This window comes from Xiphophorus maculatus, chromosome 9 (genome assembly GCF_002775205.1).
Source record: "Xiphophorus maculatus strain JP 163 A chromosome 9, X_maculatus-5.0-male, whole genome shotgun sequence".
NCBI lineage: Eukaryota > Metazoa > Chordata > Actinopteri > Cyprinodontiformes > Poeciliidae > Xiphophorus > Xiphophorus maculatus.
Window position 1 is genome coordinate 18117208 of NC_036451.1, and position 14147 is coordinate 18131354.

At 37.1% G+C, this 14147-nt stretch overlaps 1 protein-coding gene across 1 annotated transcript; it reads left to right on the forward strand.

Moving 5' to 3' along the window:
• Positions 1 to 4219: 4219 nt before the first annotated feature.
• Positions 4220 to 14147, forward strand: LOC102237500 (perilipin-2-like). The gene is made up of 8 exons (XM_005795734.2): positions 4220 to 4355; positions 8882 to 8971; positions 9191 to 9386; positions 9757 to 9839; positions 10731 to 10962; positions 11949 to 12289; positions 12663 to 12881; positions 13570 to 14147. The coding sequence occupies exons 2-8, from the start codon at positions 8903 to 8905 to the stop codon at positions 13708 to 13710; spliced, it is 1281 nt and encodes a 426-aa protein (XP_005795791.1). The 5' UTR covers positions 4220 to 4355; positions 8882 to 8902; the 3' UTR covers positions 13711 to 14147.

Genomic DNA, 14147 nt, shown 5'->3' on the forward strand with positions numbered 1-14147 from the left:
GTAATTGACAGACTGACTGACCTATTCATTGACAAACATAACAATGCAATTGGTCAAATAATTATGCAGTAGTAAAATTTAACAATTTTACTACTGCAAAGAAAAGAATCTATCTTTTCTTATTCTTATATGGACATAGTTTCACATCTTGACCTTGTGATGCCTTGCTAACATGTTTTTGTGGAGAGTTGTAAATGCAGAAGTCCATATCGTCTTTCAACCCCCTGATAATCTGCCACTGAGTTGCATGTTACCGATACCTCGTGTTGCAACCCTCCAGGAAATTTGTTGCAGGATGTTGGAAATGAGATTCTGATCAACTGTGTAATGTCAATGAAACCAATGTTGGTCAGCTGTTATTGGATAACGTATCATGGTTACAGGGTAAGTGACGATAGAGATCAGTAAGTGGAGCAGTGAGCACAGAAAATGTGGAGTCAATCAGAACCGTTTGATCTATTCCCAAAACACCTTAGACTCTGTAGATTAATAAAGCAAACATGAACTGGAACAAGTGGATTTCATTAGAGGATAATTGTTCTGCTTCTTTGATTGTGCCCAACTGCATTTCAAAAGTGGTTCTTAATGGTGATGGATTTCTTGTTGAAAGGGTTAGGGGTTAATCATCACTTCAAAGTTCTTCAAAGGCCTAAAAACACATCTGGAATTTGATCATCTTGAAAGTAAACGTTCCTTTAGAAATCTTCACTTCAATTTACTGAGGCTTTTGAGAATCTATTTTCAACTAAAACAGAACATGGATAATTTTGGTTCGGCTGATCAATGTGAACTAGTGTAAATGCTGTTCTACAGCTACAAAATACAATTTCTATTTATTCTGGAAAAGAAGGCACAAACCACCTTGTGATGAAATCTATACAAATTGGATTTTTTTATGTTCTTGTCTCAATTCCTTGACAAATGTTATTGAATTTACAATCTAATCCTTTGTTCCTGAGTGGTAGGTCTTTGAAGGAAAAAAATGGAGAGTGGACACAGTGGGGACTGTTCATTATACTCTACGGGATTGGGGGTTTTCCTGTTATTCGCTAATCTTCAGTCACCAGTTCACTAGAACAATTCTGCCTCCAATCAGCTGGTCCATTGAAGCAGACTTATCAGTAAAGCAGGAACAGATGAAAACCTTTAGGCAAAAGTTGGCAGAGGAAAGGAGTGTGGGAGCACTGGCATCTATCATATGAAGCTGAACTGCTTAGTCCGTCACATATGGAGACCTCAGACATTTAGTGTCGTCACGAACAAAAATGTAAAAGTAAATGTCTTTTTTACTACTGTGACATTATATTTAGAAAAGAACCTTTTTAATTGAAGTCTGAGAGAAGAACAAAGCTTAGTCAAAGTTTAATCAGACAAATCGTTAGTCAATTAAAATAATTTTCTTTGCTAACTGCCACAAAAATGACCTCTTTTTCTCTGAGTGGCCTTTTAGTTCTTGTTGGTTCAATAGTTATTTCAGTGTTAATAATGGTATTATCTTACCATTTAATCCAGCATCTTCCCAAGGTCTAATAATTAATAATTTGGGTCATCCTAGCTTACCTAAACCAGGAAAGGCTTCATCTTAAAATAGTTTAGGCACAGTGACTTGGATAAGTCACTGTGCCTAAACAGTGGTTTGGAAATAACAATGCGTTAGATTATTTAAAACAAAAAAAAAACTTGTCATATTGGCATAATGTGTTACTAGACACCAGACCAAAATATCTAAAAATATATATACACACAGCACAATAGAGATGTCTCATAAAAAGTGAGCACACAAGTCACATGCATCAGAATATATGACTTAAAAATGAGATAAAATAGAAAATGTATGAGGAATATCAAATGTCACATTTAGCCTTTAAACCTTTCAAGGTAAGGTGTTTAACACAGAAATCCAGAAAGATTCACATTCAAGCAGTAAGATATTTAAATCATCCTATCTCTAACGATGAAAATATCTATTCCAATGCATGTGTAAATCTTCATAAGTCTACAAAAATAGTTGTCGCCTACATTTAGCCATGTATACAGTGAAAGCAATAACCTTAAACCATTTAAAAGTGCAACTGTGACACACAAGGCTAGACAAGGACCCAGGTTTATCTTGCATCATTCACTGTGAGGATTATGGTGTAAGAGGGAAAATTTTCTTTAAAGGTTATTGAAAGGGAACTGCAGCAAAAATGTTGCGCTTTGAGGGCGCAGAGGCTCAATGTTTTTTTTACACCAGAAATGCAGACAAATTGTGAAGAGTCTTGTGTGTTAGAAACCTGAAGGAGACACACAAATTAGATTTAGACAGCCCTCCTCATGCTGTTCCCCTCATTCTGCCAAGTCTAGCCTCCTGGTCTGGTTTTATAACCTGGGAAATGAACCTGTAAAACAAAGTCACAACAGCGCCGTTTCTGTGAATGTTATCAGTTTTCTTTTTCCAGAAGTCTGGTAGGAGCATTTGGAAAAATTAAACTGAACAAATAATGAATTCTGTAATGAGTTGAAAGAAGAAAAAAATCCCTCTGAATGAAAGGCATAAGCTGATAGTCTTCTTCTGTTGAAAATATTAAGTCCTCAGTCAGGGCAGTCACTGCAGCTTTTCAATGCTCTGTGAGTTAACGCCATCCCAGTGCATGTTGGAAATGGTTGTAATTAATGCAGTACTTGCTACAGTGTGTCCTCATTCGTTTTCCATACCCCCAGTTTTCAAGCATATATTTAAATATTTTATTTGTTGACATAAAATGAGCTCCTTGCTGTGAAGTTGTGGTGCATCTGCAGAAAAAGAGATCCTACGAATGAAAATTAGATTTAATCTCCATGTGGGTGAGGCTGTGGAAATAAGATCACTCAATGTGTAAAGACTGCCCTCTATAGGCCTTACACATTAACTCAACTCAGCATGGACTGGACATACTCACATATCTGACTCTTCAGAGTGCTTCTATTCATTTGTCTACTTTTTGCTGCCTTCAACCTTGATAGTCAAAGAGCTCCTCTGTGTTCTTGACCTAAACAGCAGTGTTGCAGGTTGTTGAAGTCATTAAGGCCACATGTTGGCCATTTTACAACTCAGATATTATGTGAGACAGAGCATGTCATATATCAAGGCGCCGGTGGCGACAGAGATGACTGTTTTGTATTGTGTGCGGATTTTAGTGTTACATTTGTACAGCAATGATCTCCCAGCTTAACTCAGATGGCCTTTTTCACTCACAAGCATTGCCGTTCACAAAGTAAACTCCATTATCAGTTGGATGCAGTCTGACTGCGAGTCTTGACCTGTAAGACTCCTTCATAAAAAGGTCTTTACATTTCCCACTCCACTGAGCTGTAAATTGTGTTGGTGTGTTATATCCTAAGGGTGAATTAGTTTTTTCTTTTGTCTGAGAAAGTTGCTCAGTGTGATGTGTTTGGAGAGTTTATCCAGACACTTAGGCATTGTGTTAAACAGGGATTTTGTTGTCAGTCTTTGTTTTTTCTTCATTGAGCCAAAAAAGGTCGGCTTGGAGTATCCACAAGTGCTCTCATTTTCTTTGCTTCAGACCATAATGGAAACAATCTCAACATAGGGGTGATATTCCAGTGTCAGAGAGCAAGTATCGAGCTGTGATGCTTTCAGTTAACAAAGAGCATAAGTATTCAAGTCTCACCACAGTGCAAGCAGAGCTACACCATGCTTTAGCGCTGGTATTGTGTGCATGCAATGTGTGCGCTATCAAAAGTACAAAGTACTGCTAGGACTTTTGCTTGTGACAATAAATTTAAGCTGAAACAAACTGAACGGTGAGTAAATTGAGAAATAGTGAGCAGCAAAAACAAAAATCAACTGGCTCTTTAAACAAAACAGAAATTGTGTTTGCATTAAACAACTACACCCGTACACACTTTAAAATAATGCATGCATTATCGGATCATTGAAATAAGAAATCGAGTAATTTATGCAAGTCAAATTCCAGAATTACATCTACTTGAGATGCTACAACTTAACAGACTGTCAGTTTACAACAAATACAACAAATTGTCTCAGTTTTTGTTTTAAAAACTGGCTTTTTAAAACAAAATAGTTTTAAAATGCATCTAACGTGATGTTTTAGCGTTTCCCACTTAACCGAATTACACATTGAATCAGAAGTTACAGGAAGTACCATATGTGAAGTGTGTGTCATATCCGTGCTGTGATTTAATTGGCTGAAAGTTGCTAAAACATTGCAAGGCCCCGCCTCTTTCCAGCATTAAATAGTTGCTCAACACTTCAGAAGTAGAAAGACTCTGATAAGACTTGGGTCCATTCATTGAACAGCGTTGACGTCGCAGGTCACTGCAGGGCAGAGAGGAACCGGTCCGTCAGTACGGTGGGTATTTTATTTCGCTGCTTCGTTATGTTTTTAAAGCTGCTTCAGAAACCTCAAATGGCCAGCTGATGCTAAGCTAGCTATACTAACGCCAACTTGTGTGACAAACAGGGCGTTTGTCGTTTTCAGCCCGGATATATAATGTGAGGGTTTTTTTCTTCAATTTTTTCCAATTAATATTCCCTAACATATGTTATTTGGGGTTATGACTAAAACGCTGATTTCAACATGAGCAATGTTAGCCACAGCACCAATTCTATGTCCTCATCTGGGTTAAAGTTCATTAGTCACAAAGTGAAAGGCGCGACAGTGAAACCCCAATAATAAGATAATCTGAGGTGCTTATTGTCAATATTATTATTAATATTTAGAAAGATTATGTTAATATTGTTTTAGGCAGGAATGTGGCAGTGTTATTTTTTTAAAGCAAAGAAATCTCAATTTTTAGCAAATTCTGTTTATTTTATACAGAAATATCTTAGCCTCAAATACATACTAATTTTTTTATGGCATTCAAAAGTGAATGCCATGACTGTGGTAAAATATGGATTTGTACAATGTAGTTTTTTGTTTTTGATAAAGAGGCACCGATCAGGCTTTTACTGGCTAATAATGATGTCCAATTATGTTTGAGGCCTGATAATTGCAATTGACTTCCTGAAAGTTATTGCACACAAAAACTCATTTGTGGAAATGTTGTTTTAATTCTACAACTAAATGTAATCAACAATGTGCTACAGGTTCTTTGATGGGGATGGTAGTTTTGAAGAAACGGCAAATGACCCCCATTGATTCCTTATAATTGGTTTCCAAACTTTTCACAAATTTTAAAACTAATGGTGTCAAGTACCTGTTGTTTTTGCAGATGGGAAAATAATTTTAAAAAAAGCAAAAATAAATTTCCATATTGCACTGACTGATCACAATAAAATTAATGGATGTAAAAAAAAAATTCCAGATTATGTTACAAAAATCACTGGTGGCTACCAGTACCACAGTTAGGACTAGACATTTATCATATGATTTATCATCATCATAAGAATAAAAAAAATATCTTTGGAGTTTCTGATGCTATGATATTCTTGGCATTTACTTTTGAAAGACTTTTGTTAGCTTTTCAAATTATGATTAAGCACAATTATGCCGTTTTTAACAACACAGCTTTGCTACTTAGTGATATAAGTGTAGCAAATAGGGCTTCTGATGATAAAATTTAACTTTTTGGGAGGGCCTGACTCTTTATGTAGATTTCTAGCAAAACTATTCTTGGTCACCACTTTTATTGTACTCTCAATAAATACCACAAAATATTGCAATATTTTGCGTCCATATTACCTGTCAGAGTTGCCTCCGAATGCTGTTTGGAATGACATTAAACCTGACTAAAAATTTAATGACAATTGGATTTACTAATGGATGTTCTTAGTGATCAAGCTACAGTAAGTATGGTTAATATAAGCTAATAATGCATTTCTCTGTATTTGGCACAGAAATTGTAGAAGTATGTTCACTGAGGGTTATTGAATAGTACCACCTGTAAAATATTTTATTATTAAAGTTTATTTGTATTTTCTTTACAGTGCCTATTACTCAGTTTTCTGTGATAGACAGACATGTTGGATTTTTCAGGTTGGGGAAAAAACTGATTCTCCGTTCTTGAATCCCAACTTTTGGAGATTTTTTGTTTTTAATTAAGTGAAAATTTAGACTTAATTTCTAACAGATCAAACTGTGTCTATTACTAAGAACATATATTTTTCTATAAATCTTTTTTTTTTTGACAGAATACAGAAAAACCTGCTAACAGAGTTAGAGAATCACTAACTTGCAAAATCGGTCAGTGTCTTTTGTTTTATACCCACCAGACCTACTACATCAAATATCCTAATGGAGCTCATAATCAGTACTAGCAATAATATCAAAGGTCGTATTGAGTTGTGGGTTCAAACGGAGTCTAGCATTATTTTTCTGACCGATTGTTTGTGAGCTTTGTAAGGACTTTTAAAATTCACTGGCCAGAGTGCTTGGCAGGATTCCTGTGAATGTTTTATGGGAATCTGTTGTCAGTGGGCTGATTATTTATCTACGACTGACAACCTCTTTTCTCCTGGACGTCTCTCGTATCTCAAGAATATTTATCTCAGATTTATCTTGTGCTCGACTTCAGCGCTTATAAAGTCAGACTTTGGTTTATAATAAAGTCAATGAAGATGTCACCAGCTGACACTTGGAAGAAGGCCTGTTGCTCAACCAAGCTGTTGCAATAAATTGTAATCTTCCTTTGCTCACGGAGGCTGTTGGAACGCTACAGTTTTGTGAAAACATCAGAGGGAATATTTCATTCCCTTTGACATCTCAAATATGTGAAATGATTAAAGAGTATCTCTTTATTAAAATCAGCTAAAGCTTCTTGCAGCACAATTTGCCTTCTCCTTGAACAGTTCCTCTTGTCAGGTGGATGTAACAGGTCTACGAGAGCATTTTCTTCTGGCTGATTACATGTTGCAGCTGGTCAGCCCACTCTTTCTGCTCCCAGCTCAGGCTCAAACTCATGTCCTTCTGTGACTTATTTGTCAAAAACATCAGGACAAGCCTGTCGAGCAGCTGTTAACTGTCTCCGAAGACAGGTGAAGACAGGTGGAGTCCATTTATGTCTCTATGTGCCATCTGGTAGAGCAAAATCAGATGTGATCCACATGTTTTGGGCACCAGAGAGACATAAGGTTGTTGCAGTGGATGCTCTCCTCTTTCCTTCCCCCTTTTTTTTTTTTTGCTGTGACCCAATGCTGGGCAGAGATGAGAAAAGAGGAAATTAATCAATAGAAGGAATTGCCTGCTGAGGTTGGTCATCCGATTAGGCAAATTCTCTTTCTGGTCTTAGTTCGACAGAAATGCTGAACTGATTCAACACCTGACTGCCTAGTGGTGAGTCATATCGTAATTCAATCAGAAACCACCTGCTCTGACGCGTTACCTCACACGTTCAGATGCAGACAAATGTATTTGCACCACAGGTTAAGATGCAAACATGCCTTTAAAATAAATCATCTTACCTTAAAAATAAATCAGTAAATCATTTTATTTCAGTAGAGTAACCTGATACAGAAGAAATTGGAACAAATCCCCAATAGAAGTGAGTCAATGAATGCATTTAGTGCAAGAAAAATGGCAAAACTGGTTAAGATTAGCTGAAAAGCTCACTGTTGGAGAACGTCTGCAAAGAATGGCATCTCATTAAACTTCTAGAACATGGATGTTTAGCATCACTGATAAATGGTTTTCTTATGGCTACACAAGACTTCAAATCTGATACCCTGAGTTTCCCTTGTTTATGTTTAACATAACTCTGAGTTCTACTGTTTATTCTCCAGTTTGATGTCACCAAATTTTGAAATAATCACCAATTGTGATCATTAGTTTTCAGCCGCATTTCTTCCTTGAAATTGATTATTTTTTTCCTTTCCTTCCAGTTTTTAATAATGCATTGGACAGTTGTTAACCCAGTTCTAATAACTTCTACAATATCCTTTTGAGATATATATATAAATTTTTGCTTCATGCATGCCAGTGATTTGATCCTTCTCACTAACATCTTTTCCACAACCACAGGCTGTGTCTTTCAACATGCTTGTTTAAGAAATGAGAAGCACCTCATTGCATCAGTTGGGGTTAAATAACTTGTTGCCAGCCGAAAGACAGTTATTCATGCAGTAACTATTAAAATATCTATCAGTAACTATCAGGAAATCTTGCTTACACCTGGCAGTGATGCTGAAGGAATCCATTTCACATTTTCCAGTTTTGTGCTGAAGGGAAGTCGTGTTTTACTGTTTTGTTTAAGTCTCTGGACTGCATTTGAACAACTCTTGTTTAAAATCTAAAATACTTAAACTGAATTGTATTTATGAAATCTCCTGTTCTATTTAAACAAAAACCAAACTTTTCTTTCCTTTTTTTTTTTAAGAAAAGTTGAACTACCTTAAATCAACAGATATAATGGATGGGTCACAGCTAGACTGAACAATTTTTCTGGTCCTGGGTGCAGATTTGAAGCTTTTTTTTTAATTGTTGGGCTATTTTGTTTTACTTTTTTCTCAAAGCATTTCTTCTTTCTGTTTAAAATATATTTCTTACTTTAAGCATGCGACTCATATCCAGGAACATCCCAATAATATTTATATTATTTGAAAAAAAATAGAGATATGCAAAGTCAATGAGAAAATATAGTTAAACATTTTAAATATCAGAGTTCTATGGAGGCTTGAACTGTTTGTAGTGGCAGCCCAGTTTTATTGTTTTATACCAGTTTCATCCTTGTTGCATCATAGCGTTGACTAATGGATTTAACATGGCTGAACTTTCTTTCTTCATGCATTTAAACCATCTGACAGGACAGCTATTCCTGCTAGATAAAGTACATCAGCCACTTTAACAAAGACTTCCAGAGACGGAGCTGTGTTTCATCATGCACTCGGAGCAAAGTGAGGTGAATCTCAATTTCTAACTCTCTCTGTATTCTGTGTCAGAGATTGAACCCAGCAGTCACAATGGCAGACAGCGGGAAAACTAATGAGGCTGGAGCTGCAGCAACTGAACCAGCTAATGGAGAGCAGCAGGTGAGGAGCACAGAAATCCACCGCCACACCTAATACAAATTATAACTTATTTTACGCTTGTAACATCTCCAGGTTCAAAAAAGTCAGTGTAGTAATGCAACCAAATGTAAATGAAAGCATAAGAAATCCAATTTGTTTTAGAAAAAGGTGTATTTTCCCTTTCTTTCTTTCTTCTTTTTTTTTTTCTAAGCGACCCTAAATGTTTCTTTCTGGTTCCAGAATGTTGTTACAAGAGTGAGCCACTTGCCTCTGGTCAGTTCAGCCTGTGAGGCTGTTTCCAATGCCTACAGCAGCACCAAAGACAACGTACCCTTGCTGAAGGGGGTGATGGATGTTGCAGAGAGTGGGGTCCGCACTCTTGGAGCAGCTGCCAGCACGGGGTCCAAACCTGTTTTGGGCATGATCGAACCACAACGTAAGGTTCTCCTCTCTCCAAAGTGTGGTGTAATGTGTATGCAATTAAAGTTCCTAAATGTTCTCTGAAATCTACCATTAAATTAAATGGGGACTATAGTTCAAATAGAAAAAAAGTGTGAAATGAGCTTGAGGTTGGTCTGCCTGAGAGTTTCATGGTCATTTTTAAAAATAATTTCCCGAATCGGCTAAAAACAAACTTTGCACATATTTCACCATACATTTTGCTGAAGCTCTTTGCTGCTGTTTTATTGTAAACAAAAATGTGTATCCATTCACATTAGTTGAGTCATTATTTTTGTGCTGACTACAATAGTAGCTCTTCTTATTTTTATATTTCAAGTAAGTTTCTATTCTGCATATTGTTTCAGTTGCCACAGTGAATGAGTATGCCTTGAAAGGACTCAATAAGATGGAAGAGACGCTGCCGATTCTTCATCAACCAGCTGACAAGGTCAAGAAGAACCTGTATAAATAACGTCTATACAGTTCTTTTCTTCTCCTCTTCTTAGTAGATAATTTATAAACCAGCATATCATCCCCTGAGAGGCTGGAGTGAAAACTATACTGGATCTTGAACTGCAGTTCAGTCAGGTTTTTGCCTGGACTTTGATTGGACCTTTGAAACACTATGACTCTGTTTCTTTTCAGCCATCCTGTTTTGCTAGTGTTTGTGGGGTCATTGTTCTGATGAGGATGTAGTCTCTGTCGAGCTTCATCTTGTTGACAAGATAGCCTTACATTATATTATAGATGTATATATATAAAACATGACAAAACTACAACGGCTCCAAAAAAAAGCTGCTTTTTTTTTAATAAGCTTGTTTATCCAGTGTTTAATTAATATTCACTAATGGCCTGTAATTTTGTTAAAACACCTTTGGAGAAATCATTTACTCAAATATTCTTGAGTTTGTGTGTTTGAGCTTGGCATACTTGTTGAAGGCTATTCTCATTTTTCTATACAGGACATTTTCTTGAAGACACTCCTTTGCTATTTTTGTCAATTTGCTTTTGCATCACTGTCTTATTAGATAATGAACCATCACCCTAATCTGAAATCCAGAGCTTTTATGAACAGGTTTTCTTTTTATTTCGCTACTGTCACCTTGCTCTCTAGTCTGACTGGGACTTCTATTGTTTGCTTTAGTTAAACATTTAAATAAATTAACTTTTATCATTCTGCATCTTTAATTTGTTGATTATCTTGAATATATCTGAGCCCTAACTTAAAAAGCAGTGAATTTGTTTGTCTTTGTTTTTTATGTTTTGCTTTTTCTACTGGAACCATATGCAAAAAAAAAATCATAATCTCTGACACCTTGTCTCTTCATTATTCCCCCAGGTGGTGTCAGACACCGTAGGTATGGTGTACCAGTCAGTGACGGGGGCCAAAGACGCGGTGCTGGGCGCTGTGATGAGTGGCGTCGAGCTGACCCGGGCGGCGGTCAGTGGTAGTATCAACACCGTCATGGGCACCAGGATGGGCCAGATGGTCAGCAGTGGGATGGGTCTGGCCCTCAGCCGATCTGAGGACTGGGTTGATCAAAACCTGCCACTTACTGAGAGGGAGCTGGGTCAGTACCAATGCTAAATGAGGAAATGATCGTGTTTCTGTTCAAAAACAGAACCACTGATTCCACTTGTCTGCCCCTGCAGAGAGGAGTGGTCTGACGGTTTGATGATAATGGCATCCTAATGTGATAAATAGGACTGTACACAGGACGGATGATGGGATTTTATTGGATTTAATTATGCTACGAGCTGATGTCATCAATAGTTAGGTGCTATTCATAGAGAGGAAGTCGGGGCATTGCTTTGAACTTACCTTCTGTTCCTTTGGCTCACATAGTTCCTGTAATTTCCAACACACAGTTTTGACACCTGCTACTGTGATGTCATACATTTGTGACAACTTGCAGTACTCCAGGTTAGAAATGATGCTCATGGGGACATTGAGTGATTGTGCGCTGTGAAAATGCACCCTGAACATAACAGCAGAAGAAAAGCACTCTGCAGTTTACCTTCAGTCAACATGGACAACAAGAATGTCAATAATTTGAACATTTTAAGCATTTCTTATTGGGGAGGTGGTATAATGCAATTATTCAACAAACAAAGTAAAACGATATAAGTTTTAATTGAGATTTTTCTCTAATCTACAAAGTTTGAAATTAGATGTGCTTTAAATTAAAACTCTTCAAATCAAACTGAACATGTAGTGATGTGATAGACAATGAATTTTATTTGTTCCATTAAATAATTGCACCCTCAAACTATGTTGCAGAGTAGTAAAATTAAGAATAAAAAAACTTGTGTGTATAGTATATTATATAGCAGACATAACGATATCCAGCTGCTGCCCCAAATATGAAGTGTGTGCAAGAAAAATGACACCAAAAAGGTCTTATAATATTGCCTGCATTAAATTCCGACTGTGGGGATATTAAATCTGAACTGTTCAATTTTTAACACTATTAAAAACTGAATTAACAGTACTACCTTACATTTGTAACCATTAAATAAAGCGTGTGACTAAGAGATTATTATGTTTCTCTTCCAGCTGCTGTGGCTGAGCCTGCCAACTCTGAGGTGTCGACTACGTCAGCCAACCCCAGCTACTTTGTCCGTCTGGGTAAACTCTCTGCCAAGGTGCAGGAGCGAGCTCTGGAGCAATCCCTGGGCCGCGCACGCCAGGCCAGAGATGCCACCTACGCTGCGGTGGCTCAGATTACCAGCACCCTGGACTTGGTGGAGAGCGCCCGTGCCAGTCTGGGGACAGCAGGCAACCAAATAGCAGGAGCTCCAGAACAGCTGCTGCAGCGCTGGACCGAATGGAAGAAGAAACGGGAGGGAGAGGGACTGACTGAGTCAGAACCAGATGGGTCCAAAGATGAATCTGAGGTCAGGATTTAACTATTTTGGAGTGTAACTCATAGTTTGGTTTTGTAATCTCACATTCTGTATGTAAAATTTACATCCTCGGATACTGACACTGACTTTATGTGCCAAGCCTGGATCTTTATTTGAAAGTTTATAGACTGATTTTAATTGACTGAAATGTTTTTGATCACAGTCTTTTCCTACTTTACTGTGACTTGCATCTTATATTTATATTTCAATGGTTTTTTTCATATTTACTTTTACTTTTTAGATTTTAAATCTTTTACATTCAGATATTTTGTTATCAACTTGTCTGAAACCCCTTTGCTCACTCTGCCGCAGAAAACTCTGCAATAGAGCTGCATACTGAAATGTGTTATTTTCACTCTGACAGCAGCTGGAATCCCGCGCCCTTTCTATGGTACGAGGCCTGAGTGACCAACTGAGGGCATCGTGCTCAAGTGTGGTTTCCAGTGCTCAGGGTCTGCCAGGAACAGTCCAGGAACAGTTGACCAGTGCCCAGGTAGCCGCCGAAGAACTGCAGACATCGCTCGGAAACGCCAGCACTCTCACTCCCGTCCTGCTAGAGCGAAGCCGACATCACCTAAAACAAGTATGAAATTTTCCATGCCGTTTTAAGTACAGTTTTTGGATGCATCAGCATTGGAAGATATGTCTGACTTATTATTCAACTTTTTTCCTTACTTTGCATGAGTACAGGTCTTCTACTATCTCCACACACACAGGGTTTTATGGGTATTGTTAGAATATCATCAAAAGGACTTGAGTATTTCAGTTTAAACTCCAATCTAAATGTATTACACAGATAAGATGGTCTTTTCTGTTAATATTGGTAGTTATAACATGTCAATGATGGATCTCAGGAAATTTGAGTATTCCAATAAAAAATGTATATGGGACATTTTTTGAAATTCCAGTCATACCATATATATTTGAATAGTTTTATGCAACTAACCCACCTTGTGGAGATTATCAGTGGCTGCCTTCTAGACAACTGACAAATGCCAAAACAGAACATTACATGTTTGAAATCATAAAAAAATAATAAAATTTGTAATATTCAGATACTTTAAGTGTAATAAATATATATTGATATAACTTTCACATTTGATCTGAATTGCTCAAACAAACTACATTTTTGCTGCCGTTCTAATTTCTTGAGATGCACCTTGCATCCTAAAGGTGTATGATAAGACTAAGCATGTCACAATTAGTCTTTCTCGTGAGAAAGGTTAGCCTGTAATTATAAATTAACTGCTGTTGGTGTGTATCTTTCGTAGGTTCAACATTCACTGGATGGCGTCATGGAGTTTTTGCTACACAACACGCCGCTCAACTGGCTGGTGGGACCTTTTGGTGCTCAGAAGACTGAGAGTGAACAAGGGGAAGTGCAAATGGAACAGGCTAGCTCAAACAACTAGCACTCAATTTTTTTTTGTCCTCACTTTTGTTTCTTTTTAACAAAAGCTTCCAGTATTTTGAAGTTTTTTTTCAAGGCATATCCTCTCTAAAACACTGCATAATGTTCATTTAATCACATCTTTATTTTGTTGCTTATAAATTAAACTTAAAATAAACTGACATTGCACTGATCACTCAGCATTTAACACAGTTGACATAAAAAGTTGGTTTTCCCTTTATCTTTTACATTTGTACGTTTCTTTTCTTTCTATCAAGTAATAACCCATCCCTTTTTAAGATGGGACATTTGTTGACATTCCAGTCATTCCAACAACAGAACCAGGAACAAGATAGAGGAGGAATTGAGACCACATTTCACGAGTTTATAACATTGACGATTGTTCCATGTAAATAAGCTGTCACTAAAAAGTATTCAATAAATCTTGAACAGAAGACT